Here is a 27,956-nt window from a genome sequence, read left to right as displayed (position 1 = left end):
TTTGGAGGAAAAGGGGTGATGCTTGCAAGCTAAAGAACACCATCCCAACCGTGAAGCACGGGGGTGGCAGCATCATGTTGTGGGGGTGCTTTTCTGCAGGAGGGACTGGTGCACTTCATAAAATAGATGGCATCATGAGGAAGGAAAATTATGTGGATATATTGAAGCAACATCTCAAGACATCAGCCAGGAAGCTTGGTCGCAAATGGCTCTTCCAAATGGACAATGACCCAAAGCATACTTCCAAAGTTGTGGCAAAATGGCTTACGGACAACAAAGTCAAGGTATTGGAGTGGCCATCACAAAGTCCTGACCTCAATCCAATCGGAAATCTGTGGGCAGAACTGAAAAAGCGTGTGCGAGCAAGGAGGCCTACAAACCTGACTCAGTTACACCAGTTCTGTCAGGAGGAATGGGCCAAAATTCCAGAAACTTATTGTGAGAAGCTTGTGGAAGGCTACCCGAAACATTTGACCCAAGTTAAACAATTTAAAGGCAATGCTACCAAATACTAACAGAGTGTAATGTAAACTTCTGACCCACTGAAAATGTGATGAAAGAAATAAAAGCTGAAATTAATCATTCTCTCTCCTATTATCCTACATTTCACATTCTTAAAATAAAGTAATGATCCTAACTGACCTAAAACAGGCAAAGTTTACTAGGATTAAATGTCAGGAACTGTGAAAAACCGAGTTTAAATGGATTTGGCTAAGGCGTATGTAAACTTTTGACTTCAACTGTAACTCTCTACAGCATCCTGGAGTGGGTAATTTCCAGTACCAAGCAGGTCAAGACACATCCGCTCTAGCTCCCACATTCTGCTCGTTCGTTTACAAAGAGGCAGCCAGCTCTTCCCGGCACTACAAAAGGATTCTAGAAACTGACGCCATCGCTCGCCTAAAATGATCACTCGTGTATGTTGCTGTGGATAAGGTCGTCACCCAAGGGATTGTACTGTAATGTAATGACATAGGTAGTACTTAGGTAGGAAACTGGCACAACAACTGCACTTCCTATGCTGAATGCTAAAGGAGAATGTGAGAGCCCTGACATTCAGTTTTGTTGTTTCTAGCAGAGTGAGATTAACACTAAAACTGGGTGCACCAGTGACACTTTGTCTGAGATTGCCAGTGTCAGTGGAGTGAAGCGAAATCTGCTGCCTTGAAAATGAATTGCGTGACAATACCTTTCAGCAGTGATAACGTGCTCAACTGCAAACTACTTATCTGCTATATGAATCAAAAAAAAAGATTAGCTTATCCGCAGTGATGCCATACACAAGGCGATAATCAGAAAATTCATGGAATGTCCTGCCAAATGAACTTTGCTGCTGTATGATGGTGAGAACCCAGCTGCAGGGTAATGCATTATTGGCCACAGCTTCACTCAGAAAGGGAGAGGGTTTCAGTTAGCATATTTTCCCTGGGTCATGACACGAGAGCAGCCCCTCTTAGTCACGCAGTCTGTTGCATCAGCTCTGCATGCATTGTACTCCCCTGAGCCATGGCCTGCAGCAAGCACATCTGAAATGACGAAAAAAGCTTGAATAATCCAAAAATAATTTTAAAAATAGTTAAGAGGGAAACACCAACTTAAGAAGGGAAAAATAAAGGATAAATGTAAACAAGGAAGGAAGGATACATCAGAAAATAAAAGCAGAAGAGTGGAATTGTCTTTGAGGATACAATTCATCACTTTCCAAAACAATTTACTTAAATGACAACATATGCTTACATTTCCAGCATTACTACAGTGTGAACATCATCACATATCACCATGAATTTTCAGAGATGTCCACACAATTTTGCAATAGATGCATTTCCCCAGTTGAATAAAACAGAAAACAACCTTCATGAGGAACTGCCGTGCTCACGAAGGCTCACAGTACTCATTGGAAAAGTGAGTGATGACATGGGCCTTCCTTTCAGAAAGCTCTGCGCATCCCTCTGTGTCACATGATTTAACAAGTGCAGTGTATTACTAAGCAGCCCACAACACCACGGACACAGAAAAATACCGCTGGAGCAGACTCCAACTCCAGATTTGTGAGAGCAGTTGCTGTGAACTCATCAGACATGAAGTTCTTCAGACGTTTCCTCTTGTGTTCCTCACAAAGGAATAATGAAGGTAAGACAGCACCCAACTACATTTGATGACAGAAAGACAGGCATACCAATGCTGAAGTAGTTATCCAAAGCTACACTTTGCAATCAATATTCCACATGCTCAAATCATTAAATTAAACTGCTGTGGAATGCACACTTAATCCTACAGCGACTGGCTTCTGTCAAGTACTTCATTGAACTAGCTGATCTACAATGGTGTACTAAACTATGAAAACGTAATGTTGTAGAGATAAAGACCTGACATCTGTCAGAATGCAGTTGCTCAAATCCACTATCCCTAGAGAAAACATGATTAATGCCATTTTTAGTATGTGTGTGTCATATGAAACCTCACAAAGAAATCACAAAGTATTCATAACAACATTTTAAATGATTTTTAAATGATCTTAGGTCCTAGAAAAACTAGCTTGAATGCCCAAAAAAATGGCAAATATAATAATTTTTTCTTATAACGGGATTGTTTTGTAGCAATATTTGCAATAATACTATAACTTTATATATTACATGGTCATTTGTGTAACTTCTTTATATCAGTCCAAGTGTCATATGCAGGCTTGTATCAAGCCATATTCCACAGAGCTATTAACCATTTTACATGCCTGTATATAATAGACACATTTCCCTAGCTCAGCTTTTAAAATCTAGTCCTCAACGAACTACACATCTATAAACCTCTTTAATATAGGGGGTGCAATGTCAGGGGTTTTAAACCGGGTTTTTTTTTTTTTTTTTTTTTAATGCACTATAAAGATGTTAAGTTCTAAATACATATTTCATTTTAGTATCTAAAGATAACAACACCTTCCTTCCATTGAGGTGAACACAGTACCTTCTCTCTTTTCTCAGACAGTGAGAGTGTTCAAAACAGACAGTGTTCTCTTATCCTCACCCCATATCCTATAAGTCTTATTCTTGTGGATGAAAAAACAGTTGTAAAATATCTGAATGCATTTCCAGACTTCGAGAGGAAGAAATGATTTACAGAACTATCAGATGGAAAGTCCGTTAGCTAGGAAGGGGGCAATTAGGCTATGACTAGCTTTCCCGTACCACCTTCCCGGAGGAAGAAAAGAAAAAACCATCTATTCTGTCCAAGTTTGAGTCATGCACGCAAACAGGGTCATGGAATTATGATTAAAATTACTGAGACTATCATACATTATTCATTGTGTTTATCAAAAATATTCACACGAGTCACATTTCAAAAATTCTGCTGTTAATGCACGATCTACGTTTCAACTGTACCAAGTGTTCAGCTCCGAACTCACAGACGCTGAAATGTAAATACCCGAGGACTGCAATTTACAGCTCGCACCCAAAATAACCCACCAGTGATGCCGCCACGTAAAAAAGTCCACACCAGAACGAGGTATTGAGCCGTTTAGGGAAAGCTGTCCTAAAGTATTCTAGTCTCTGTCGCCGAATGTCGTCTCTGTCGTCTGACCAATCTGAAATATTTGAGTCTTACATGTAAATGAGGCAAACATTTGTGGACAGAGCTGCATGTGTGATTATGATATTGGTAGCCTACTCGTGGCAGGCTATTGCAGCGGCTACAATAGCCTACCACGAGTACCAATATCATAAGCAGCCTATGGTCAATAGACCTCGCCGAGAAATGCGGACCTCGTATAACAACTGCACTACTTTTACGGTTAATGCTTTCGCAGTTTTCTCTGTAAAAAATGTCATATTATAAACGTGATTTAAAGATAGCCATCATTGGGATTGGTACATTAAGTTTATGTATGTGGGGCAAATCATCGACTTTGTGTAAAAGAGGGCTGGAACAGGACTGGAAACTCCGCAGAGCCCAATTGAGTAGAACTCGCCTTTTTTTTTTTTGTGAACGTGTATAAAAGAAACTTTGGACTCACGCAGACAGGGAGATCCCGTCTGCTATTGTAGCCTATGTGGTTGTAATTCATTAACCAACGTGAGTAAAGACTTTTTTTGGTAATTGTTTGTATATATTATATTATATTATATTATATTATATTATATTATATTATATTATATTATATTATATTATATTATAATATTATATTATATTATATTATATTATATTATATTATATTATATTATATTATATGTTTATCCTGCTGGACTGTTTGTTTACACGAAGCTTGCTTTGCAGCTCAGGGAAATTTTCTTATATTTTCTGGTATGAATAACTGAATACATTTTTGTTGTTGTTGTTGTTGTTTAAATCTGTCGTTCAATCGTTTTTCTTTTTATTTTGTTTTAAGGCTAACTAAATTGTATCGTTAATATCCGCGGTGCGATGCAGTGTGTTAGAAGAGTTATTATCCAGTTGAATATGTCAGTTGTAAATGGCTATCAATAATAGGCAACATTTGCGAATCAAGCCAGGTGCGCGTGTATTAGGCCTACTTTATACATTAGTCCTAGAGTGATATATTTTCAACGCAATTCGAATTTTTAAATATATCGGAATAACTAATTTACTTGCAACTTGCCTGTAGTCTCGAGTCATATTTGTGAGAGCTCTAATGTAATGAATGCCTAATGTATTCCGCGCAGGCAGAATGGGACCGCTGAGAAGAAACAGCAGAGGAACTGGACCAGTTGGGGCTGAAACACCAGAAAAACAGCCTGCCGAGCCAAGTACTCTGAAAGGAAAATTCATAAAAGCGCACTTTAAGTTACCCTCCTTTGGAAAGAAAACGAAAGACACAATCGAGGCCAAACAAATCGAGCCAGTGGTTCTAACATTTGAAGAGAACCTAGAGCAGGGGCATCTTTCCCAGGCTGGAAAGCAGCTGATCCAACAGGAGGAGCACCTGTTTGGAAGGGAAATAGGGAAGGAGGAGAGGGAGAGTACTGAAAACAAGGAAAAACTTGAGATAGATTATGAGGCCCTTCACAAGCATATGTGGCTGTCAGTGGACTGTTCACTGAGTGCTGGGGCAGAGGAGCTCGAGGGCCTGAAATCGGCAGTGAGATGCATCCAGCAAGAGGAAGAACAGGACAGGAGGTGGTTGCAGGATCCTGGGGCATTTTGCCCTGTGTGGAGGCCCAGGCATTGCAGACAAACCCACGATGCCCTGCTTGAGAAAATGGTGAAGAAACGGATGGATGAACTTGAGGGGGTGATCGGTGGGGACAACCTGTCTTCCTTGAAGAGGGATATCTGTAAGATGGGCTTACGGGTGAAAGAGGACCTGCTGAAGGTGGCACGGGACCTGAAGAACTGCTACCCTGAGGAGTTTGACATCTGCAACGTGTACACCAGATTGTATCATCAAGCCTTTTCAAAACGTTTAATGAAGATATCCGAGTTTGAACTGGATATAGATGACTCTGCTTACCTCCTGTCCTGGGTGAATAATTACTATCCAAAGTAAGTGGATGTTACCTAAGGTATTTTCACTTCACAAGCATGGGTTATCTGCAATATCTGTTTCCTTGATTATCGTATTCATTAAATTCAGCATGTATGGGGAGGGGTAATGGGTAGGTTAAATGCTATGTTCCGCACATTAGTTGCAGTCAAATGTATGAATGTTGCCCATAAGTATGTGTTCACCTTGAATCTCAATTTGATATATGCAGCTGTATCGTAACCATGTTGTTTTATGATACTTCTGTTTCAGTGAAATTTTAAAACACCCTGAACTCAAAGAGGTGATTAACTGCAACTCACTTGGAGATCTGTTGCCTGTGGAGGTGACTAGAGCTTTGGAGGACCAGTATCTCTCAGACAAAGAGGTAAAGAAACTGTACTGTATGAGCACTCAGGATCTCCCAAATATTTCTACAGAACTTCCTCACTCTTTTACAAAATGAATAGAATAGTGTATCTATGTACCATGTGTCATACTGCCCTACTGCAAAAGTTTTTCCAAAAATAACTATTAAAGGGTCTATGAATGTTAATTTTGCAGATTGTTTTGTCCTTTACTCTGTTGTGTGACTTAGACACAGCAATTAAGGTGTAGATGTACACGCTGCATCAGAAAAGGCTGACAGGATGTAGCCGTGACAAACATGATTTGCTTGTTTTAGACAAAAGTGAAGACATGGGTCTCCACTGCCCTGAGGAAACAAGAGGAGGCTTGGCTGAGTGGAGCTCTGCCTGAACTTATAGAAGAATATTACTGTTCCATTTCCATTGATGTCATACAGGTATCGAAACATGCACTCCCATCATGCACTGCTTTTGTTGAGTAAAGAGCTTTACAGAATGAACAGATTACCTGTACGTACTGTATTACAGACATGCTTTGTTTACCCAGGAAGTCACAGCTTTTCCCCATGCAATCTCTGTTGAACTGAATGAGCAGTGGAGTTCAAAACAGTCTATTGCTTTTATCCCTTTATATTACTTGAACTTTCACCTCACGTTATCATTCAGTGGAGGTTATCTTCCTAATTTCTTGGCTCATTATTTTGCAGTGTGTTGATATGGCCGTGAATGATGCCAGGAGTATAGTGGGTGAGCCACACAGAGCCCAGCAGATCATGTGCCAGATGAAGTGCTTCCTAATGAGGTAATGTATTATTATAATCATTTATTTATGGGAGAAATAAAGTACGATCATAAGTAATATTAGAGCAATTTAATATATCATGGGCACGTAATAATATATCCTTAGACACACTAAGAAAGAGGTAATATTTTATTATAAATATTTCATTGTTAGATGTGGTAGCCTACAGTATATCACACACACACGCACACACACACACACACATATATATATATATATGACAATGTGGAATGACGAATTTTTGGATTTGGTATTTTGTCAATTGTATGTCTGTTGTAAATTTTTTGTCAGTTATCAGTTTCAGTGCATGTACATTTTGAAGATAATTAATATAATTGTGCATAATGTTTGCAGCTATAAGAAATCCCTGGAAGATTTTCTGAAAGGAAAGCACGGAAACACCGAAGCAGTGATAAAGGCTAACTTAGCCAGCCTTGAACAATTTGAGTAAGTTAATTACTGAGTATGCTTTAATCATTAAATATTAACAATGTATTATAAATAATGATTTATTAATAATGTTTAATAATTGTTATGGAATGTTACATTGTTTTACATAGCTGATAAGGCTCAGATATATGATAGGATGGAGTCTGATGGGTTCTGATGCACTGTAAAAAATGTCTGTAATGTCTGATTATGACCATGCATGAAAATTAAATTGTTTGTTTGTATTGGTCAGAATGTTCTAACCACTGTCCGCAGTATGGTCTGACTTTACAGTGCTGATGATCCAACCCTCTTATCACAGGGTGACAAGTGGCCATTTTAGGACTGTTTGCGTAGCAATCCTCATCTGGGATGGGGTTTGGGTGCAGAGAAATTCCTGTCTCTGATTATTTATACATTTATGCATTTCTTGGCAATTGGCAGCCATCATTTGACAAAAGATGTGACTTTTTTAGGATAGCTTTTAAGAAGTGGAAACATGTGGATTTGTCTTTTCAAGGCTTGAATGGAATCCATTCTGTTTAAATTGTGCTTTGATTGTACATTAATAACTGTATACCGGATCCTTAATGAGGGTTTATGTTTTTTTCCACAGAAACTATATTGCCAAAGAGAGTGATTTCTTCGCAGAAGAGACAAGAACAGGCTGCTTATCACTCGTGAACGCCATGAAAGACTGTGGCTACCAGTATCTCTCCAATATCATACATGCAAATATGAAGGTACTATGCTACACCATCCTCTCGCGTGCACTTTCTGTATTTACCTCCAATGTCCTAGCAAGGGCATGGATTTGTAAAAATACCATTTAGAAATCCATTTGAAAATTTGTAAGTAGGTACTTGCAGGTGAATTGCAGGTGGTTGTGACACACGTCATCCAAAGATCAGAATGTGTTTTAACTGGGTGGATTTCGTTTAATTTGTCAGTTTATCTTTATGTTGAATCAAATCTATGCTTCTACTGAAGAGGGAAATGGCACACACTAAACAGAGGTCTCTCCCCAGGTCCGGTACCGTAAGCTGGGAACCCCGTCCTGGCTCACAAAGAACAGCGATGTCATGAGGGACCTTCTGGAAGGGCTGAGGGGGCACATTGAGAAATCCAGGGATTTGAAGCCCAGCTGCCTTGAGGTACACTGCCACTGGCCTGGCCTGAGCCTCATATTAATGCTGCAGAACAGACAACATTGTTCTACATTGATTTGAAGTGGGAGAAGCTCATGGGTTGTTAGTAAAACTAAATTGTCAGCTCATCATTCCACTGGGCTTGAATTTAGGACCCTGACACATCAGATAATGCGCAATACTGAATATGCAAGGGTATTCTCTCCTACCATTCAGAGCAAGAGTGTATTGTTTCCCTTCACATAAAGGAATATAGTTTCTCCAAATTCAGAATCTCCTCTGAATGTTCTGAATGCCACTCGACAGCCTTGGTGCTTAGCTCACTCGTGTCTTTGTATGCCTGTGCGTGCGTGTGCACAGGAGCTGATTGGTCGGCTGCACAGCGACGTGATTGTGGAGTATGTGAAGAGGCTGCTGAAGAGGAAACTGAGGCTGAAGGATAAAGGGCAGCAGGAGACAGCTGCCAGCCTGCTGTGTGAGGACAGCAAGAAACTACATACACTGTTCACTGAGGAGGTAAGAACTGAATAATGCATAAACCAACACACACACGCACATGCACACTTATGTGCATACGGACACACACACAGGTGTGCATATGTGCACACACGCACATAAGGGCACACACACACACACACACACACACACCAACACGCACACACACACACACACACAATTTTTTGGAACACTTTAGGGCCACAACAACTTTCTTGATTGGGGCCACCAAAACAGTAGAGCTAGCTCTGTGCACTTAGGCATCACACAAAAGCACAGAACTACTTGTTTCACAAACAGAAATTGACATACATTACATTTACTGTAGTAATGTGTAGAATGGTGAATGTACTTAAATTATTTTAAAAAGCATCATGCCTAAACTCTTGTTTGTTTCACACAGGGTTCTAAAAAAGAGGAGCTGAGGCACATTCTCCCAAAGATAGCTGAAGTGCTGAAGATACAGGACCCAAGTATCATCCAGCTGGAGATTGTTACCTTTGCTCGGGACTTCCCTGACCTCAGGTGAGGCTAACATTGCCCTAAGACTGCACACTTACACAGAAACAATCCAGAAGGCTGCAATCTTTGCTGCGGTTACTCCAGAACAGAATATCATATGCCAAAGAACATGCCGGCAAATTTAATGAGTCAGTCCTTCATTTCTAAATGAGCATATTTGTAAGGGGGATGGAGGTGGAATTGTTGCATAAATTGTTGAAATGAAACTGCCTGTTACTCAGATGTTGTCAGTTTGATTCCTTGCGGGGTTGCTACTGTTATATACCTGAGCACGTTTATTATGCTCAATTAGTTTAGTAAAAATATCTAGATTTAAAAAAGAATTTAAAAAATCTGTTGCATAAAAATGCCAAAATATAAATGAGTGGTAAAAAGTCTTCCTGTTTTCTGTTTCCCTATTACTCTGTAGATATATGGAAAATGTATAAAAATCCATGTGATTTCAGAGTACAGTCTGATGAATCATCAGTCTTATTTAAACAAACTCTGCGTGAAGTTGCATAGGGAGATTTTTTTGTCCGTATCTGGGTTGGAGAGTGAGTGTAAGGGTAGAGAGAATGGCTGGGAAAAGGGTAATCAGTTCGGATTTTTAAAATGCTTCTGGACGCATTTCATTGATTTTGTTATCTTGACAAGCGACACAAGCATAGTGATAACCTACACATAGCAAGTGAAGTGGTATTCGTCATTCAGTCACCAAGATGCAGCCTTACTATTGGCTCTTACTGTAAATCTACCCTTAACAGTATGCGTATGAAGGATCACATCCTGATTCTCTTGTCTCTTGTGTCCCTCTCCTTTACACCAACAGTGACCGCCACGTGTCTGCGCTGCTCCACCTTAAGACGACCCTTTCCACCTCCAACATCAAGATGATCAAGGAGAGCCTGTCGGAGAACCGAAACCCACTCACCTCCCACGACACCAGGGAGTTCTTCTCCAGAATTCCAATCAAGTGGACCGTGCTCGCCCACTGAGGCCTTGCAATTTCAAAGCCTTCAGGTTTGATCTTGCACATTCTCCAGTTCACTCAGGTATATCTTCAGTGCCATTCAGCCTAGCTGTGACAAACCACACACAGGGATCCTAAATGGACAGGAATGCTCCTGATTGTCACATAGTGCTAGGAAAGGCCAACATTTGCCTTTCCACTTCATATGTGTCACACTGTCTCAAGGCATGCAGTCCGTGTGGAATGTTTGCTCACTTTCATTTGGAGTCTACCTTTAATACTTACTGGAGTATATCATAATGCCATGCCAGTACATATGTAGGCATTTAATCCTGCGTATAAAGCTATTCTGGGTCATTGCTAATTTACCTGTACTGTATGTCCACCTGCTACTGACTGCAGTCATGCAAATTTCAGCTATTTTATCAGTGTTGTAAAAAATGATCAAAATATTGAGGTGGCACATTTTTCATAAAGGGGCTAACTGCAGCCTGTTACATAGTGTTCTTATTTTGTTCTTGGTTGTAGTTCCCACTCCTTATGAGTTTCTATCAGTCTATGGGTGCTGTGATATGATATTGTCCTGAGCTGAGGTGCCAGTGTTATATATTGGGTAAGGAGCCGGTCTTGTAACCTTCGATTCCTGGCTAGAACAATGTCGTTGTATCTGTGAGCAAGGTATTTAACCTGCTTTGCTTCACTGTATAGCCAGCTGTATAAATGGGTGCTATGTAAAAAGTTGTGTAAGTCGCGCTGGGTAAGAGCGTCTGCTAAATGCCTGTAATGTAACAAAGGCTCTGTCTGGTCTGGAGAGATTGCTTGGGCCACCATCAAGGGTTTGTTAAGGGATTTTATGTATATGTTGTATATACTCAAAGGTCTGTACAGTGTTATTATATTTCTTGCTTTGTTTGCTCTATTTTTTATTTTCTTGCTATGTGAAGCTCATATTGTCTTTATGGTACTTTTCTGTTTTTTTTACAATTAAATAAATTATCACAAAAAAATATAAATATGTTTTGTGTTTTTTTTTTCTTCTAGTAGGCCCTATATTACAGTGATGATTTCGCTGTATATGCAAATGAGCCCTTTAATCATTTTTTGCATTGATACATTGAACATATTCTTGGAGACAAAGTGTTGGATGAGATTTAAAGAAACGTTCAGGTTATGGAGGCAGTTTAACCAGTCCTGGTGAAGAGCTAATTACATGTTTAAGAGCTCAAAAACTTTATGGGCAGTAGCCCTCCCGAAATAGGACAGAACACATTTCTCACACATGTCTTGCAACATATATAACTATGAAGGGAAGACCCAGTGTCCTTTTTTAGTAACGTCTGAAATTTGTGTAGTTTACTGCACGCTTTTCAGCAAGCTGGGGGTTTTTTTTTAATGGAATGAAACAGATGAATTTAAAAGACTGAAAATATGAAATCACCCAATTATGAAAGAAGAACATATTACCGAAATCCAGTTTCAAGCAGCATACAAATGTAGGCTATATTTTCCCCATGGATTGATAGATATATGGCCTAAAGGGCCAATCGCACTATCTGAAAGAGAGACGGGGAAGTTCCAGCTGGACTAAACAGCCTCCCGACAGGCTGAGCTGGGACTAATTATGAGTGTTTCCCAGGAATTTCCCTTTATCTCGCACTATCTGAAAGAGAGACGGGGAAGTTCCAGCTGGACTAAACAGCCTCCCGACAGGCTGAGCTGGGACTAATTATGAGTGCTTCCCAGGAATTTCCCTTTATCTCCTTCAGAATCGTAGTCCCATTGCCTCATTCTCTCCAAAATAGTATCACATTGCATCGTTCAAAATGGCATCTCGCCAGGGATTTTCCTGTTTTTTTTCGGCAAAGGGAGATTGGCATGAGCTTTCTGAAATATTACTTACTCAATCTGCACTATAAATGAAAAATAAAACAATCCAAGGGGTAAGATGATACGTTTGGTTAATCTGGCATAATTCGCTTTCACATTTTGCACGTTTTGATGTATTAATGACATGTGGGCTCATTTGAGTTAGCAACAGGATAGGAGAAGAAAACAGGATTTTCTTCAACAGTCTGTACCGTTGATATGAGCTTCAAAGTCAAAGTTACTATTTCACTATGTACATTGTTAGGAAATCGCTGGTGTTACACCTTGCTCTCTTGGAATTCAAAATGTTTATTTGTACTTAAAAATGGGTTTTTTCTAATAATTGTCATTTTTTAATTCATAGATATTTGTAAAATACAATATATAACAATGTTGTTCTGCGCCCAAAAACAGCCGACAGTGTATCATGGTGAAAGTACTTCTTTATCAAAAATAGTTAACAGGTCATTTTAAATTCCTGCATCAGTTGTAACAAAAACATAAATGAATGAAATTATGTTAAATCTAAAATTGTGAACATCATACGTTGCCCTCCATAAGGGCATTTCCTGAAGAGCTGTAATCCCAACTCACTGTAGTAACATGTAATTAATTTGATGATTCTCAATTTTGTATAATGATTCTTCCCCTCCTGACTGAAATGCCTTGGTTCAGCAAGTTCTTTTCACACAAATGAATGGATTGGTTGTAGAGTGGCAATTATTGTTGGACCAGCCAGCCATCAAGGGTTTGTTAAGGGATTTTATGTATATGTTGTATATACTCAAATGTCTGTACAGTGTTATTAAATTTCTTGCTTTGTTTGCTCTATTTTTTATTTTCTTGCTGTGTGAAGCTTATATTGTCTTTATGGTACTTTTCTGGTTTTTTTACAATTAAATAAATTATCACAAAAAAATATAAATATGTTTTGTGTTTTTTTTTTCTTCTAGTAGGCCCTATATTACAGTGATGATTTCGCTGTATATGCAAATGAGCCCTTTAATCATTTTTTGCATTAATACATTGAACATATTCTTGGAGACAAAGTGTTGGATGAGATTTAAAGAAACATTCAGGTTATGGAGGCAGTTTGACCAGTCCTGGTGAAGAGCTAATTACATGTTTAAGAGCTCAAAAACTTGATGGGCAGTAGCCCTCCCGAAACAGGACAGAACACATTTCTCACATATGTCTTGCAACATATATAACTATGAAGGGAAGACCCAGTGTCCTTTTTTAGTAACGTCTGAAATTTGTGGAGTTTACTGCACGATTTTCAGCACGCTGGGGTTTTTTTTTTAATGGAATGAAACAGATGAATTTAAAAGACTGAAAATATGAAATCACCCAATTATGAAAGAAGAACATATTACCGAAATCCAGTTTCAAGCAGCATACAAATGTGGGCTATATTTTCCCCATGGATTGATAGATATATGGCCTAAAGGGCCAATCGCATTATCTGAAAGAGAGACGGGGAAGTTCCAGCTGGACTAAACAGCCTCCCGACAGGCTGAGCCGGGACTAATTATGAGTGTTTCCCAGGAATTTCCCTTTATCTCCTTCAGAATCGTAGTCCCATTGCCTCATTCTCTCCAAAATAGTATCACATCGCATCGTTCAAAATGGCATCTCGCCAGGGATTTTCCTGTTTTTTCGGCAAAGGGAGATTGGCATGAGCTTTCTGAAATATTACTTACTCAATCTGCACTATAAATGAAAAATAAAACAATCCAAGGGGTAAGGTGATACATTTGGTTAATCTGGCATAATTTGCTTCTTTCACATTTTGCACGTTTTGATGTATTAATGACATGTGGGCTCATTTGAGTTAGCAACAGGATAGGAGAAGAAAGCAGGATTTTCTTCAACAGTCTGTACCGTTGAGATGAGCTTCAAAGTCAAAGTTACTATTTCACTATGTACATTGTTAGGAAATCGCTGGTGTTACACCTTGCTCTCTTGGAATTCAAAATGTTTATTTGTACTTAAAAATGGGTTTTTTCTAATAATTGTCATTTTTTAATTCATAGATATTTGTAAAATACAATATATAACAATGTTGTTCTGCACCCAGAAACAGCCGACAGTGTATCATGGTGAAAGTACTTCTTTATTAAAAATAGTTAACAGGTCATTTTAAATTCCTGCGTCAGTTGTAACAAAAACATAAATGAATGAAATTATGTTAAATCTAAAATTGTAAACATCATACGTTGCCTTCCATAAGGGCATTTCCTGAAGAGCTGTAATCCCAACTCACTGTAGTAACGTGTAATTAATTTGATGATTCTCAATTTTGTATAATGATTCTTCCCCTCCAGATTGAAATGCCTTGGTTCAGCAAGTTCTTTTCACACAAATGAATGGATTGGTTGTAGAGTGGCAATTATTGTTGGACCAGCCAACTGAAAAAGAGAGAAAACATACTGGAATAAATATTTAAACATTCATACAGTAATAGGTTACAGACATTTATCCTAGCCATTAATGTTAGAGTAAAGAAAGTAGGCATTGCTACTCTCTGCTACGCTGCTATATGATTTTCTAAATCTGGATGATAGAAGCACTGTTAAGAGGATATTTTGAGTGACAGTTCCTCGACTACAAATGGGTGGCCCCAGCTGACTATACTCTAGACAATGCCAGATGATGATTTTTTGATGAAATGAACAAATATAACTACAGCACACATGAGCCACAGTTCAAAACTGTACACCTGTCAGAGATTTATCTTTTTTCTGGCCTCTCAAAGGACATTACCTCTTGTTTGCAGAAAAAGGCAAGGGTAGCTGCTAGAAGAACTCTGAGATTGCCAGTTATGGTAGTAGAATCCTTCCCCATCCACCCACAACCATGTGTTCTGTAGGGTAGAAAGTGACAGTCACTGACACAAAACATTTGTCCTCAACGCCATCTATATTTCCATCTACCTCTGTCTTAAAATAGCATCTTTTCATTATTATACTTTAAGTTGCATAGGCACCTTTCTGTACAGACACAGTAAGCAGTCTATTATAATTATCAAAACACAAGGGGCCCTGAATGTAGGAGAATAAACATAAAAATTGTTCTCCAAAGCATTAGAATCAATTTGTTATCATGCAGGTGGGACATGCTTTGACACAAAAAGAGATTCTTTACCTGAAGATAAAACCCCCCAAGCCATGCTCGTGAAGTTTGACCAATTCGATCAACCAATTCTTGGAGGAATATGTATTCCCTTGGGTTGCGTGCTGAGGCTAAGTTAGCACCTAGTCCTATGCAATATTGCTGGAAAAGAGAAGTGATAATTCAAGTAACTATTTAAAACAGGGTGCACATATATACTTATGACAGCTTAGACATGCTGTCTTGGTGGACTATGAAGCAAAGACAGGCAAGACAGAAAAAGAGGTTTGCAGGCAAATAACTCATTTGGCATCTCATATAACAGTTACAAGATGAAAGAACACCTGGTTCACAAGTTATTCATGATGGCCTTACCTGTGCATTGATCCATGTACTGGCCTGATTAACAAACTGGTAGCAGCGTGCTTGATGGCCATACCAACCAAATGGACAATCCCCTAGGGATCGTGTAAGTGGAGCCTCATCCCCAAATTCAGGGGATTCTGTAAATTAGTGCACAATATACATGAAAAATAGGACATCTTAAAATGTCACTGCTTATTTAATTAGCTCAGACAGGGAGTGGAAAAGACAGGATGACAGATGATTAGGCCACCTTTTCTTCAAACATATTTCATGTCAAGATGTGAACCTGCTGTCTTTTACACTATTTTAAGGGTTTTTGGGTGATTTACCACTATACCTGCATTATACTTCTATTGCTTCTTGATAAAGGCATTTTGAGAGTCCCTGGCATATGATTTCAAGTAGCTACTTCAGCAGTATCCTGAGGTTGTCTGGCAAACCACTCTGAAATTGGGTCCCCACACAGTGAAATCCCAGTTATTGTTAGTTAATGACACTGCCAAGGATCAGGCTTTCAGTGTCCAGGCTTTATGGGAGATTTGGGATGTTGCAAATTAAGCCACTCAGCTGCCTCCCTGAAATATGTTCAGTAAACAGGCAGTCAACTGAAATTAATGCAGCTTTATTTTATAATTATTGCTAACATGTTTCTTGCAAAAATGTTTTTCTGGTTTGCATTTCCACATGCAAATATTGGAGGGTTTCTTTTTTGTACAGGACAATTAACCAGTTCTAAAAACACTCATGATCATGTTGACAGTTTCTTTAACAACAGAAGCACTAACCTGGGAGTGAGAGATTCTGCACTGGTACATCTGGCACAGTTTTCTCAGTCTCTTCTATACAAGAAAAGAAAGCTCAAGATTAGAAATGTAGCTTCACTGTGCATCTACTGTATGCATGATCTTTCTTGTGTTAGTCACAACTTGCTGCTGCTCTCAGGCTGAAATCAGAAGACTAACCTGCTGGAGGTGCAGCACCATTTACAGCCTGACTGATCTCTGCTTCAGCCACACTGGCCTCCTCTGGAGAAAACAGAACATTGTTTCCTGTCAAAATCAGCCAACTTTACACTGTGTTTGGGCTGGGCTTTTTATCCTCTTGCACTGCTAGTTAAAATTGCTCAGTGAATACAAAACAGATGCACTAATAGCCATGCAAAAGATTAAGGTATGGGTGCTGATCTTTTGGAGCAAAAACTCATGAAAAAAGCAAAGCGCCCAAAGAAATGCATTTTTAATCATTTTAAACGTTTTGGCTTTTTATCAATCGCTGTATATAAAATTGCAAAGTAAAAATACTGATATTGGGGAAAAAATATAATGTCACTTAATAGAATGTTGTACCAGTGCTGTTTTTTATTACATTACATTACATTACATTATAGGCATTTAGCTGACGCTCTTATCCAGAGCGACTTACAACAGTGTAACCAAACTCAGGATCAAGTCCACTTAAGTCCATTGAACAACATGCAGATAAAAAGCCTTTACTATGATGCATACATTAAGGAGAAACAAGATAGTCTGGATGTTCATGTACACTGTCTGTAATATAAGCTAGAAGTAATGGAAATATTTTTAAATTGCTTGCAATTACATACGTTTGCTGTTGGTCTGTTTATATCACTTTGATCAGAGATCCTACCTGATACGTGAAGAGCGAGGACCATGAAGAGCAGCACGGAGACGGCAAAAACCCTCATGATGTTTGTCTGGTAAATTAATTGACAAAAAATCAGTATCAGAAGGTAAATTCATTACTACTATGACATTAATCTAATAACAACAACGGCAGGTCTTTTTGAAGTGCATGTCTAGTACCCCTACTTGGGGTACTCTTAGATAAATGCTATGAGCCTATCATTGTCAGACTAATACAATTTAAATACAACCAATGTTATTTTCCTTCATATTTAAAAGCTTAATCACATTGAACGCACTTTAATATTCATGTTCGTATTTTTTTTAATATATCAAGCTAACAAACCGTTACAATTAAGCTGATTCAATGAGTAATCGTTTTTCATTTCAACTCACATCTTTAGCACATTTTTGCATCATATTTTCTTTGTATAAATTACCCTTTTACATGAAATCAAAAAAAGCTCACTTTTTTATTGATCAGCTTAGTAGGTTCATGATACTATACAACATATCTCAGTCATGTTTTGAGAATTTCATATGTACATGCAATGTTCTGAACAGAATTTAACTGGAGAGATCCTCCTGAAATACCAGTTCTGTAAATGAAGTAATGATGAAAAATGTTTGCATTTAATTTCTTATTCGAAGGTACACATGAGATTGTTGATGCAGAATAGCACTTGCCTGTTGTGGGTGTAATGCTACAGGTCCACAGGCATTTTCTCAGGTGGTAATGAGTGACAGACACTTCAGACACGTCTATTTATACTAATCTGACAGACTGAGGACATGACGACACTTGGGATTGTACCAATAGGTACAGAGTTCAGATGACATTATTTTTGATCATATGATAACTAATCAAAGCCATAAAATTTTATAAGCAACGCACTACCATTTCCTGAATGGCTTCTTGCTTTAAAATATTTTTTTCTTGCCTAGTTTACCACTGAATATGAAACTGTGCACATACAGAAATCGCGTCTAAAGATGATATCTCTTTTTGACTGATTTTCGCAGAATGCTTTTCAAAATAATTTAATTGATTAAGGTTTATTATTTGTGCCGTGGTATTTGCAAGAATATCCCTTGTATGTTGAGAATGGTTATGCATTTAATGCAGGTTCAATGGGTGAAGGAAAGGAATAAAGTCCATTTCAGTGTCAAGAATTGTATTCTATTTCAAAGTGCAGTCATTTCAAACCTCTCAAGTTGAATCATTATAATTAAAAGGTTGAACTTGAGAGGTTCAAGGTGAAAACAATTATAAGGGATATTTGACCATGTATTGTAATCAATATTCCCAGAATGATTACCAGAATCATAAAACACAATTCCCAACCATGCATACCAGAACACAACATTTTGCAATCGTTTAACTTCCAGTAAGCAATAAAACAATTTGAAGCCTTCCTGGACTTGTTGAGAGACAATGTTCACTAGGTCCAATGCAGTTGGCTCCAGTTGAGGTCTTTCTGCCACCCGTTTTAAGTCAATATTACTAATACGGTCACAATGCAACAATCATTTTTTTCCCCACAAGAACATGCAGTCACATGCATAAATTTATATTATTCGGCATCTCCAATCCCACCCAAATCTGGAATGTCCAATTTAGAAAACATGTTCAAGCGTATCTCCTCGGAAACATACGGTGCCAGCCAGATGCTTCTTTTCACATGGCTACCAGAAGCTGCTCACGTACCGTCGGGGCAGCGGGGAACCGGCATCAGCACAAAGGTAGCAGGTTTTGCATAGGCAACAGCTTTTGTACTGACAGGAGTACCTTAGTAGTCATAATTTATGCTAACTTTCAAAAGAGATGTGCCTCAACGCCTTCCTGCCTTAGTTGCCTGCGAAGGTAATATTTTTGCTGTTAGAGATGCAGCCAAAAATCCACAAATAAATGCAAGCGATTCCACACATACCAGGCAATGCATGAATCCACATCCAATCTTTTTCCAGGAGTGATTTGTTTGCAAGTGAAATACATATTTGCAAGCTAGTTATTTTTACTTGTGAAGCAGGCACAGTTATTTGAGAACCAACCATCATTTTCTTTGTAACTAAAATATTTGCGAATCTCATTTTAGTTGTGTAAGGTTCATGATATTATTTTTGAGAGAATTACACCCCATATAAAAGGACTGAATCCGAAGCAGAACCTTGAAGCAAGACAAGCTGAACTGAATTGCTCCAAAACCAACTGTCAGGAAAACACCAGAAGACATTGTTGAAAAAATGTAAACGTGAAATTCAAAAGTTGACTCAGTCAAAGAAGTAGAACAGAAAATTTTAAAGTTTCCATTTCTGTTTTTCAAGACACTTTTTTATCAGTAGATGGAAGCAAAAGACAATTGATCAAACAGTCAAATTGAAATGTCCCCTGTAATAAAGTATAAGACATATCCCATTACTTGCATCTTTAATATCCGAAAATGTCTTGTTTTTATCTGACACAAAGCATTTTTTGCATACCCATTGTGGCCTTCAGTGAATTTCGAAAGGGGTATTGATTGTAGGCTCGTAGGGTGGTATGCAATTGGCTTTTTGTAGCCCAGTGGATATATGGAAGGGATATATGGGTACAAAACTGAGCTGCTCTTCTTCCCGTGCAAGACCTCCTTGCTTCGTGAACTCTCAATCACGGTTGATGGCACCACAGTGACTGCCTCTCACTCTGCCAAGAGCTTGGGGGTGGTCCTGGATGACCAACTGGACCTCAAGGAGCACATCAAGGCAACATCACGGTCCTGCAGATTCCTCCTGTACAACATCAGGAGGAATCGACCATACCTGACGACGCACTCCACCCAGCTGCTCGTCCAGGTGACCTCTCGCCTTGATTACTGCAACTTTCTCCTTGCAAGCCTGCCAGCTTGTGCCATACAGCCACTACAGATGATTCAGAATGCCGCTGCCCGACTCATCTACAACCTCCCCAAATTCTCCCACGTCACTCCTCTGCTGCGATCACTTCACTGGCTACCGGTCGCTGCCAGGATCCGGTTCAAAGCCCTGACCCTTGCCTACACTGCCGCCAACAGGACAGCCCCCATCTACTTGCAGGACATGACTCAATTCTATGTGCCTGCTCGACCACTCCGCTCTGCGGCAGCAGGGCGCCTTGTAACCCCTCCCACCCGCCCAAAGGGATCACAGAGCTTCTCCACCCTAGCTCCCCAGTGGTGGAACGAACTCCCCGTCCCTCTCCGAACCTCCCCCTCACTATCCATCTTCCGCCGTGGCCTGAAGACTCATCTCTTCAGACTATACCTAGACTAACCACCACCACGCTGTATAATAAAAAAAAATTTTTTTAAAACAACCCTTTTTCCTGTCACTTGTTACATGTTGCCCCATCCCTCCACTTCTTGGTAATTTGTATTCGTCCTAATACTGTAGCTTATTCTTCTGCCTAGTTGGCTTTGCAGATGTTAGACCAGAATAGTGTTCATTGTTCTTGGCTAGAAATAGCTGTACAAAATAAGTAATTATACCTTACTGAACCCGTGTTCAGCAGTTGTCTACGATCATGAAATGCACTTTTTTGTACGTCGCTTTGGATAAAAGCGTCTGCCAAATGAATGTAATGTAATGTAATGATTCAATCGGTGGGGATGGCAATGTTTATTGCTAGAGCCCTGGTGGCCGTCCAGCCAGCCTCGTGTTGTTTTTTGCGCCAATGTGTGACTGGGTCCCCACTGGCCCACTCTGCGCATGCTGGCTGGCACAGTGTATTTCAGAGGAGATAGTAGGGGGTGTATATGAACACACTGATACACTAGCACTGTTGCCTCACAGCAGGTAGGTCATTGGTTCGAATCCCAGACATAACCTTTCTGTGTGGGGTTTGCATGTTCTCTCTGTGTTAACGTGGATTTCCTCCGGGTACTCCGGTTTCCTCCCACAGTGCAAAGTCATGCAGGTTAGCTTAATTGGAGTGTCTAAATTGCCCCTAGGTATGAGTGCGTGCGTGAATGGTGTGTGTGCCCTTGATGGACTGGCGACCTGTCCAGGGTGTATTCCAGCCTCACGCCCAAGGCATGCCCTCCATGTACCTGACATGGATAAGCGGGTTAAATAATGGATGGATGGATAAGTAAGTAAATAAATAAGATGGATTTATACACGTGTCTACGTGTCTACTTGAGCCAATTAAAAAAGTTAACAAATCATCTTCATATAAAATTTGTTAGTGTCATGGTTCTGTGGTTTGTCTGCGTTTCCCTTTTTGGGCCGCCAGATGGCAGCACTTCAGTTTTTAGTTCTGTTCATTAACCCTGTTTAATTGTATTATTGTTTTCAATTATTCAATTGTTGTTTTTTGGCTGTCTCATTTTCCCTTCCCTCTCTGTGGCCTGATTGTGCATTGTGCCCTCCTGTGTCTCGTCAGTGTCTTGTCTATTTAAGTTCCTTTCTTCTCTGACTCGGGTGCTGGATCCTTGTGTGTTTCTGATTGTGTTTCTGCCCAGCGTGTTTCCTCCTGAGAGTAGCTTCCTGTGTGTTTCTTCCCACGGTCCGTCTTTTACGTGTTTTTGGATTATTGGATTTTCTTTGTTTCCTGTGTTTTGAAGTTTTACTTTGTTTTTTGAGTTACCCTGCGAGGCCTTGCTTGGTTTCCTGTTTTTTTTGTTACTTTCTGTGATTAGTTTTTGGATTTTCCTTTGACGTTTGAGTTTTGTACACTCTGCATTTGGGTCCTAACCCCCCGTTCCCGTGACAGTTAAAAAACTTTAAATGTTTGATATTTTCACTTGAAAGGCATCTTGATCTTTGTTCTTTATACTGTAAGCACATTCTGCTGACAATATAGTTTGCTAAATATCTAGCTGTTAGGATTAATTCCTGTACTTTTTCAAAATGATAATTTGATCAATTGTTTTCTTCCCCAGCCATCAACAGATAATACCTCTTCAGTATAGCAAAGCACAGTGTCTGCTTCTGCATCATTTAAATAGTCTGAGCAGAAGGGATCTCATAAGTTAAAATAACTTGGGGGCCCTAGCTGAGGTACAGTAGATTTCCATAAATTCAGTTTTTTCTGCCAGCGGGGGCAATGGTGGATAGCTATACACAAAAGTGGGGAGCACCTTACTTTATACATGCTATACTGATTCCACTCTCACAGAAAGAAATACATATATATATAATCTGGGTGATTGTTAAAAGTTAAATCAGTTTATTAATTTCCTTAATTAAAAATGTTGTGACCAAAAATATCCACTGAAAATATAGAATTTCAGTTCTCAAACTATAACATCAAACTAAATCAAAGATTTTTATTTGCAAGAGTTTTCTAAATTTTTATAGAAATTATTCTGTTCTAGTCCCATGTATTCAATTAAGGCTGTAGTAAGAATAACTGCAAATATTTGGTATTAGTTACAGGTGGCATTTTTCACAGCAGCTAAATCAACATTCAATCCACAAATAATCCTGTGTAGCTCATCCAAATCAGTAGAAATGACAAGTTTTGGCTAAGATTGGTTTTGAGTGATTTATATATAGACAGTAGATAATAATAATAATAAATTTTATTTATAAAGCACTTTTCAAGCAGTATCTCAAAGTGCTGTACATATTGTGAGGTCAATACACAACAAAACAGTAGTACACTTTTTTAAAAGAAAGAAAAATAAAATAAAATAAAACGACCAGTACCAGGAACACAGACAAAATAGTACAAGGTTAAAGGTTAAAACAATAATTAAAAGCTCAAGGAGGAAGATAATTGAAGGCAATGCGGTAGATAAATATGGGCAATGTGACTGTGAGGTCACCCTGTGACTTTCCATGGGCTTTGTGGGGGGTAAAAACCATTTGAAGCCAGGAAACTGCAATTTTTGTGCTACCATGTTGGACAAATTGAACTTTGCATTTTGAGCATATTGGTTTATTTACAGTGCAATGGTTGGAAGCAAGACCTTTACTGGAACCTACTGCACTGGCCCAAGTGAACAATGTCTCTCAACAAGGCCAGGAAGGCTTCAAATTGTTTTATTGCTTACTGGAACGATTGCAAAATGGTGTGTTCTGGTATGCATGGTTGGGATTTGTGTTTTATGGTTCTGGTAATCATTCTGGGAGCATTGTTTACAATACATGGTCAAATATCCCTTATAATTGTTTTCACCTTGAACCTCCAGTTCAACTTTTTAATAATAATGGTTCAACCTGAGAGGTCTGAAATGACTGCACTTAATGCAAATGAAATGGAATATGAGTCTTGACACAAGGTTTTTATTCTTTTCTTCACCCATTTAACCTGCATTAAGTGGATAACCATTCTCAACATGCAAGAGATATTCTTGCAAACACCATGGCTCCAATAATACACCTCAATCAGTTAAATGAGTTTGAAAAATGTACTGGTTAAATTAATCAAAAACAGATCATCCTTAGGAGTGTCCTGATCCAGGAACCTTTCACAAACTTTATGATTGTTTTAAGATTGCTGTATAAGGGTACAATTTCAGATTCAGCAGTAACCTAGGCTATCAGGAAGCATTTCAAATTTTAGCCATCCAAGGATGGTAGTGCATTGATAATAAAATTGAATGGCTTTGATTAGTTATCATATGATCAAAAATAATGTCATCTGAACTCTGTACCTATTGTGTTGTCATGTCCTCAGTCTGTCAGATTAGTATAAATAGTCGTGTCTGAAGTGTCTGCCACTCATTACCACCTGAGAACATACCTGTAGACCTGCAGTATTTCACCAACAACAGGTAAGTTCTATTCTGAATCCACATGTTAAATTCTGTTCAGAACATTGCTTGTACATATGAAATTCTCAAAACATGCTTGCAGATATGTTATAGTGTATAATGGACCTACAAGGTTGGCCAATTAAAAATAAAAAGGAGATATCATCGAAATGATTGCTTTTTTTATTTCATGGAAAAGGGTAATTTATACAAATAATATTGAAGCAGCAATTTGCAAAAGATTTGAGTAGACATTTTTAAAAAGATGACTCATTCAATCAGCTTAATTCTAAAGACTAATTTGCCCAATATCTCAAAGAATACGGAAATGGATATTTAAGTAAGTTCAATGTGATCAAGCTTTTAAATATGGAGGGAAACCATATTGGTTGCATTTAAAATAGTTGTGTTGGTCTGACAATGACAGGCTCATAGCATTTATGAAATAATACCCCAAGTAGAAATGACTCTATATCATGCCCTTCAAAAAAACCTGCCTTTGTTGTTATTAGGTTAATACCATAGTAGTAATGAATTTACCGACTGATTTTCTGTCAATTAACTTACCAGACAAACATCATGAGGGTTTTGACCGTCTCTGTGCTGCTCTTCGTGGTCCTCGCTCTTAATGTATCAGGTAGGATCTCTGATCAAAATGCTATAAACTGGCCAACCCGCAAACACATGTAATTACTAGCTATTTCCATTATTTCCAGGTAATATTACAGATAGTGTACATGAACAGCCAGTTCAATCAAAAACAGCACTGACCCAGCATCCTATGAAGTGACATTACATTATTTCCCCACTATCAGTGCTTTCACCTTGTAATTTTATATTCAGCGATTGATGAAAAGCCAACAGAACATATAGAGTGTACTAAATTTGTCATTATTTCACTGCTAAAAAGTATAATATGTCAAATCAATTGTGTGAATTTCTAATGTGTGTGTGTCAATGTAGAAATGTCAAAGTTCAAAGGCCAGAAATATGTAATTATGTAAAGAATGTAAATTGGTCTTTGGGGCGCTGTTTACTATAATAATTTCTGACATGTGTGCCACTGCTTAAATACCCTGAGAAAAGAAAGACAATTCACTACATCCCCAAGGACAGCATTAAAAAAATGCTGGTCTTTTGTGCTGTTAAAATGAACAAAAATCAGTTTTTGTTCCTAAAGATCCACCCATACATTTTGCATGGTTATTACTGCATCAATTTTGTATTCACTGAGCAATTTTAACCAGCAGTGCAAGAGGAGAAGAAAGCCCAGCCAGGCTGGCACTCATGTGCATACCCAGTGTAAAGCTGGTTGATTTTGACAGGAAACAATGTTCTGTTTTCTCCAGAGCAGGCCAGTGTGACTGAAGCAGAGGTCAGTCAGGCTATAAATGGTGCTGCACCTCCAGCAGGTTAGTCTTCTGATTTCAGCCTGAGAGCAGCAGCAAGTTGTGACTAACACAAGAAAGATCATGCATACAATAGATGCACAGTGAAGCTACATTTCTAATCTTGAGCTTTCTTTACCTGTATAGAAGAGACTGAGGAAACTGTGCCAGATGTATCAGTGCAGAAACAGTCACTCCCAGGTTAGTGCTTCTGTTGTTAAAGAAACTGTCAACATGATGACAAGTGTTTTTAGAACTGGTTAAGTGACCTGCACAAAAAGAAAATTTACAATATTTGCATTTAAGAAAACCAACCATAAAAACATTTTTGCAAGTCTATTCCACTCCCTATCTGAGCAGTTTAAATAAGCAGTGACATTTTAAGATGTCCTATTTTTGTATATTGTGTCCTATTTTACAGAATCCCCTGAATTTGGGGATGAGGCTCCACTTACACGATCCCTAGGGGATTGTCCATTTGGTTGGTATGGCCATCAAGCACGCTGCTACCAGTTTGTTAATCAGGCCAATACATGGATCAATGCACAGGTAAGGCCATCATGAATAACTTGAGAACCAGGTGTTCTTTCATCTTGTAACTGTTGTATGAGATGCCAAATGAGCTATTTGCTTGTCACCCTCTTTTTCTGTCTTGTTCTTCGCTTCACAGCCCACCAAGACAATATGTCTGAGCTGTCATAAGTATATATGTATACCGTGTTTTAAATAGTTACTTGAAATATCACTTTTCTTTTCCAGCAATATTGCATAGGACTAGGTGCTAACTTAGCCTCAGCACGCAACCCAAGGGAATACATATTCCTCCAGGAATTGGTTGATCGAAGTGGTCAAGCTACACGAGCATGGCTTGGGGGGTTTTACCTTCAGGTAAAGAATCTCTTTTTGTGTCAAAGCATGTCCCACCTGCATGATAACAAATGGATTCTAATGCTTTGGAGAACAATTTTCATGTTTATTCTCCTACATTCAGGGCCCCTTGTGGTTTGTTAAATATAATAGACTGTTTACTGCAAGGAAAGGTGCCTATGCCATTTAGAGTATACAAATGAAAAGATGCTATTTTAAGACAGTGAAAGGTGGAAATATATATGATGTCAAGGACAAATGTTTTGTGTCAGCGACTGTCACTTTCTACCTTGCAGAACACATGGTTGTGGGTGGATGGGGAAGGATTGTACTACCAGAACTGGCAGACTCAGAGTTCTGCTAGCAGCTTCCCTTGCATTTTTCTGCAAACAAGAGGTAATGTCCTTTGAAAGACACTGAGAGGCAAGCAAAAAAATAAACCTCTGACAGGTTCATGTGTGCTGCAGTTATATTTGTCCAGTCCATCAAAAATCATCATCTGGCATTGTCTAAAGCATGGTAAGCTAGGGCCACCCATTTGCAGTCAAGGAACTGTCACTCAGTGACACTCACTCAACAGTGCTTCTGTCTTCCAGAGTTAAAAAATTATATAGCCGATATTAGCAAGGCTAACATTAATGTAGGACAAATGTCTGTACCCTATTGCTGTATTAATGTTTAAATATTTATTCCAGCATATTTTCTCTCTTTTTCAGTTGGCTGGTCCAACAATAATTGCCACTCTACAACCAATCCATTCATTTGTGTGAAAAGAACTTGCTGAACCAAGTCATTTCAGTCAGGAGGGAAAAAAGAATGGAAATCATTAAGCAAAACTTCAAATCCTCAAATTAATGACACAAAGTTACGAAAGTGAGCTGGGATTACAGCTGTTCAGTAAATGCCGTTATGGAGGGCAACATATGATGTTTACAATATTAAATTTGACATAATTTCATTCATTTATGTTATTAGTTTTTGTTACAGCTGATGCTAGAATTTAAAATGACCTGTTAACTATTTTTAATAAAGAAATAATTTCACCATGAAACCATTTGTTGGCTGTATTTGGGTACAAAACAATTAAATAATTATTTCATACTCTATATTGTAAAATAGTGTATTTTACAAATATCCATGAGTTAAAAAAGGACAATATCTTCCTTCATCATTCTACTGCAGTATTGGCTTTTTGCTGTGCTTGTACTTTCTGTTTTGTGTTATCTTCCTTTAATTATGTATATTGTAATTTTTTTATGGGTTGGGAAAAAGCACTCTATAAATAATGTATTATTATTATTATTATTATGCAACTTGCTGTGCTGTAATGTTGTTACTTTTTGTTGTAACTTCTTGTTATTCACCTAAAAAAAATTAACATTCTAATCCTTCAAAAAGCGATAAGTAGCAGCCTACAATTAAAATTGGAATGGGATTGCATAGTCACTATCTGCAAAACTAGCACAAAAAGAACTTCAATGCAAATAACGAGGGGCTATTCAATAAACACCGGTAACCACACTTGTGATGATCACTATCATAGAACACAGGTAAATTTTTGTGCTTACTGAATGCATTGGACAATGAGGGTAGCCAAAAAATAACTAGATAACACACAACAATCTTTGTTTATGATCTTAATCATCACCATAGCATCCTGTGGTGATAATGGTGGTGCAGTAGGTAGCACTGTCGCTTCACAGCAAAACGGGTTCAAATCTCGGCCTTTCTGTGTGGGGTTTGCATGTTCTCCCTGTGTCAGCGCAGGTTCTTTCGGGTACTGGTACTGTCCAGGATATAGATGACG

At 38.6% G+C, this 27,956-nt stretch overlaps 3 protein-coding genes across 4 annotated transcripts; 2 read left to right on the top strand and 1 right to left on the bottom strand.

Annotated features, from left to right (window-relative positions):
- The first annotated feature begins 1,890 nt into the window (after nt 1–1,890).
- On the top strand, nt 1,891–11,196 carry LOC118214385 (tumor necrosis factor alpha-induced protein 2-like). Of its 2 annotated transcripts, none has more exons than XM_035394304.1 (11): nt 1,891–2,130; nt 4,674–5,493; nt 5,747–5,861; nt 6,159–6,278; nt 6,549–6,643; nt 6,998–7,090; nt 7,689–7,815; nt 8,101–8,226; nt 8,581–8,736; nt 9,119–9,240; nt 10,049–11,196. In XM_035394304.1, the coding sequence occupies exons 1-11, from the start codon at nt 2,079–2,081 to the stop codon at nt 10,212–10,214; spliced, it is 1,992 nt and encodes a 663-aa protein (XP_035250195.1). In that variant the 5' UTR covers nt 1,891–2,078; the 3' UTR covers nt 10,215–11,196. The 2 variants fall into 2 exon arrangements, with proteins under 2 accessions (XP_035250195.1, XP_035250204.1); XM_035394313.1 differs by lacking the exon at nt 1,891–2,130 and adding an exon at nt 3,978–4,065.
- Nucleotides 11,197–14,152: 2,956 nt separating this feature from the next.
- Nucleotides 14,153–17,912, bottom strand: LOC118214397 (ladderlectin-like). Its single transcript, XM_035394325.1, has 8 exons — nt 17,866–17,912; nt 17,183–17,249; nt 16,498–16,560; nt 16,321–16,374; nt 15,545–15,672; nt 15,203–15,331; nt 14,822–14,921; nt 14,153–14,466 (listed from the first exon to the last, which is right to left on the bottom strand). The coding sequence occupies exons 2-8, from the start codon at nt 17,238–17,240 to the stop codon at nt 14,399–14,401; spliced, it is 600 nt and encodes a 199-aa protein (XP_035250216.1). The 5' UTR covers nt 17,241–17,249; nt 17,866–17,912; the 3' UTR covers nt 14,153–14,398.
- A 5,919-nt stretch (nt 17,913–23,831) lies between these two features.
- Nucleotides 23,832–27,200, top strand: LOC118224881 (ladderlectin-like). The gene is made up of 8 exons (XM_035412708.1): nt 23,832–23,915; nt 24,465–24,531; nt 25,244–25,306; nt 25,430–25,483; nt 25,704–25,831; nt 26,042–26,170; nt 26,446–26,545; nt 26,866–27,200. The coding sequence occupies exons 2-8, from the start codon at nt 24,474–24,476 to the stop codon at nt 26,931–26,933; spliced, it is 600 nt and encodes a 199-aa protein (XP_035268599.1). The 5' UTR covers nt 23,832–23,915; nt 24,465–24,473; the 3' UTR covers nt 26,934–27,200.
- The last annotated feature ends 756 nt before the right edge of the window (nt 27,201–27,956 follow it).

The sequence above is a fragment of the Anguilla anguilla genome, chromosome 1 (assembly GCF_013347855.1).
Source record: "Anguilla anguilla isolate fAngAng1 chromosome 1, fAngAng1.pri, whole genome shotgun sequence".
NCBI lineage: Eukaryota > Metazoa > Chordata > Actinopteri > Anguilliformes > Anguillidae > Anguilla > Anguilla anguilla.
Note: the sequence above shows the minus strand (reverse complement) of the source record. Positions and strands in the feature narration are given on the sequence as shown.

Excerpts from the sequence above, each read along its gene's own strand:
- LOC118224881 (XM_035412708.1), top strand. The coding sequence starts at position 24,474 with ATGAGGGTTTTGACCGTCTCTGTGCTGCTCTTCGTGGTCCTCGCTCTT. Across the intron at positions 25,832-26,041 it reads ATACATGGATCAATGCACAG|CAATATTGCATAGGACTAGG; the intron begins GTAAGGCCATCA and ends TTTCTTTTCCAG. Across the intron at positions 26,546-26,865 it reads CATTTTTCTGCAAACAAGAG|TTGGCTGGTCCAACAATAAT; the intron begins GTAATGTCCTTT and ends TCTCTTTTTCAG.
- LOC118214397 (XM_035394325.1), bottom strand. The coding sequence starts at position 17,240 with ATGAGGGTTTTTGCCGTCTCCGTGCTGCTCTTCATGGTCCTCGCTCTT. Across the intron at positions 16,561-17,182 it reads CCTCGCTCTTCACGTATCAG|AGGAGGCCAGTGTGGCTGAA; the intron begins GTAGGATCTCTG and ends TGTTTTCTCCAG. Across the intron at positions 14,467-14,821 it reads CCTTTTTCTGCAAACAAGAG|TTGGCTGGTCCAACAATAAT; the intron begins GTAATGTCCTTT and ends TCTCTTTTTCAG.
- LOC118214385 (XM_035394304.1), top strand. The coding sequence starts at position 2,079 with ATGAAGTTCTTCAGACGTTTCCTCTTGTGTTCCTCACAAAGGAATAAT. Across the intron at positions 2,131-4,673 it reads CTCACAAAGGAATAATGAAG|GCAGAATGGGACCGCTGAGA; the intron begins GTAAGACAGCAC and ends TATTCCGCGCAG. Across the intron at positions 5,494-5,746 it reads GTGAATAATTACTATCCAAA|TGAAATTTTAAAACACCCTG; the intron begins GTAAGTGGATGT and ends CTTCTGTTTCAG.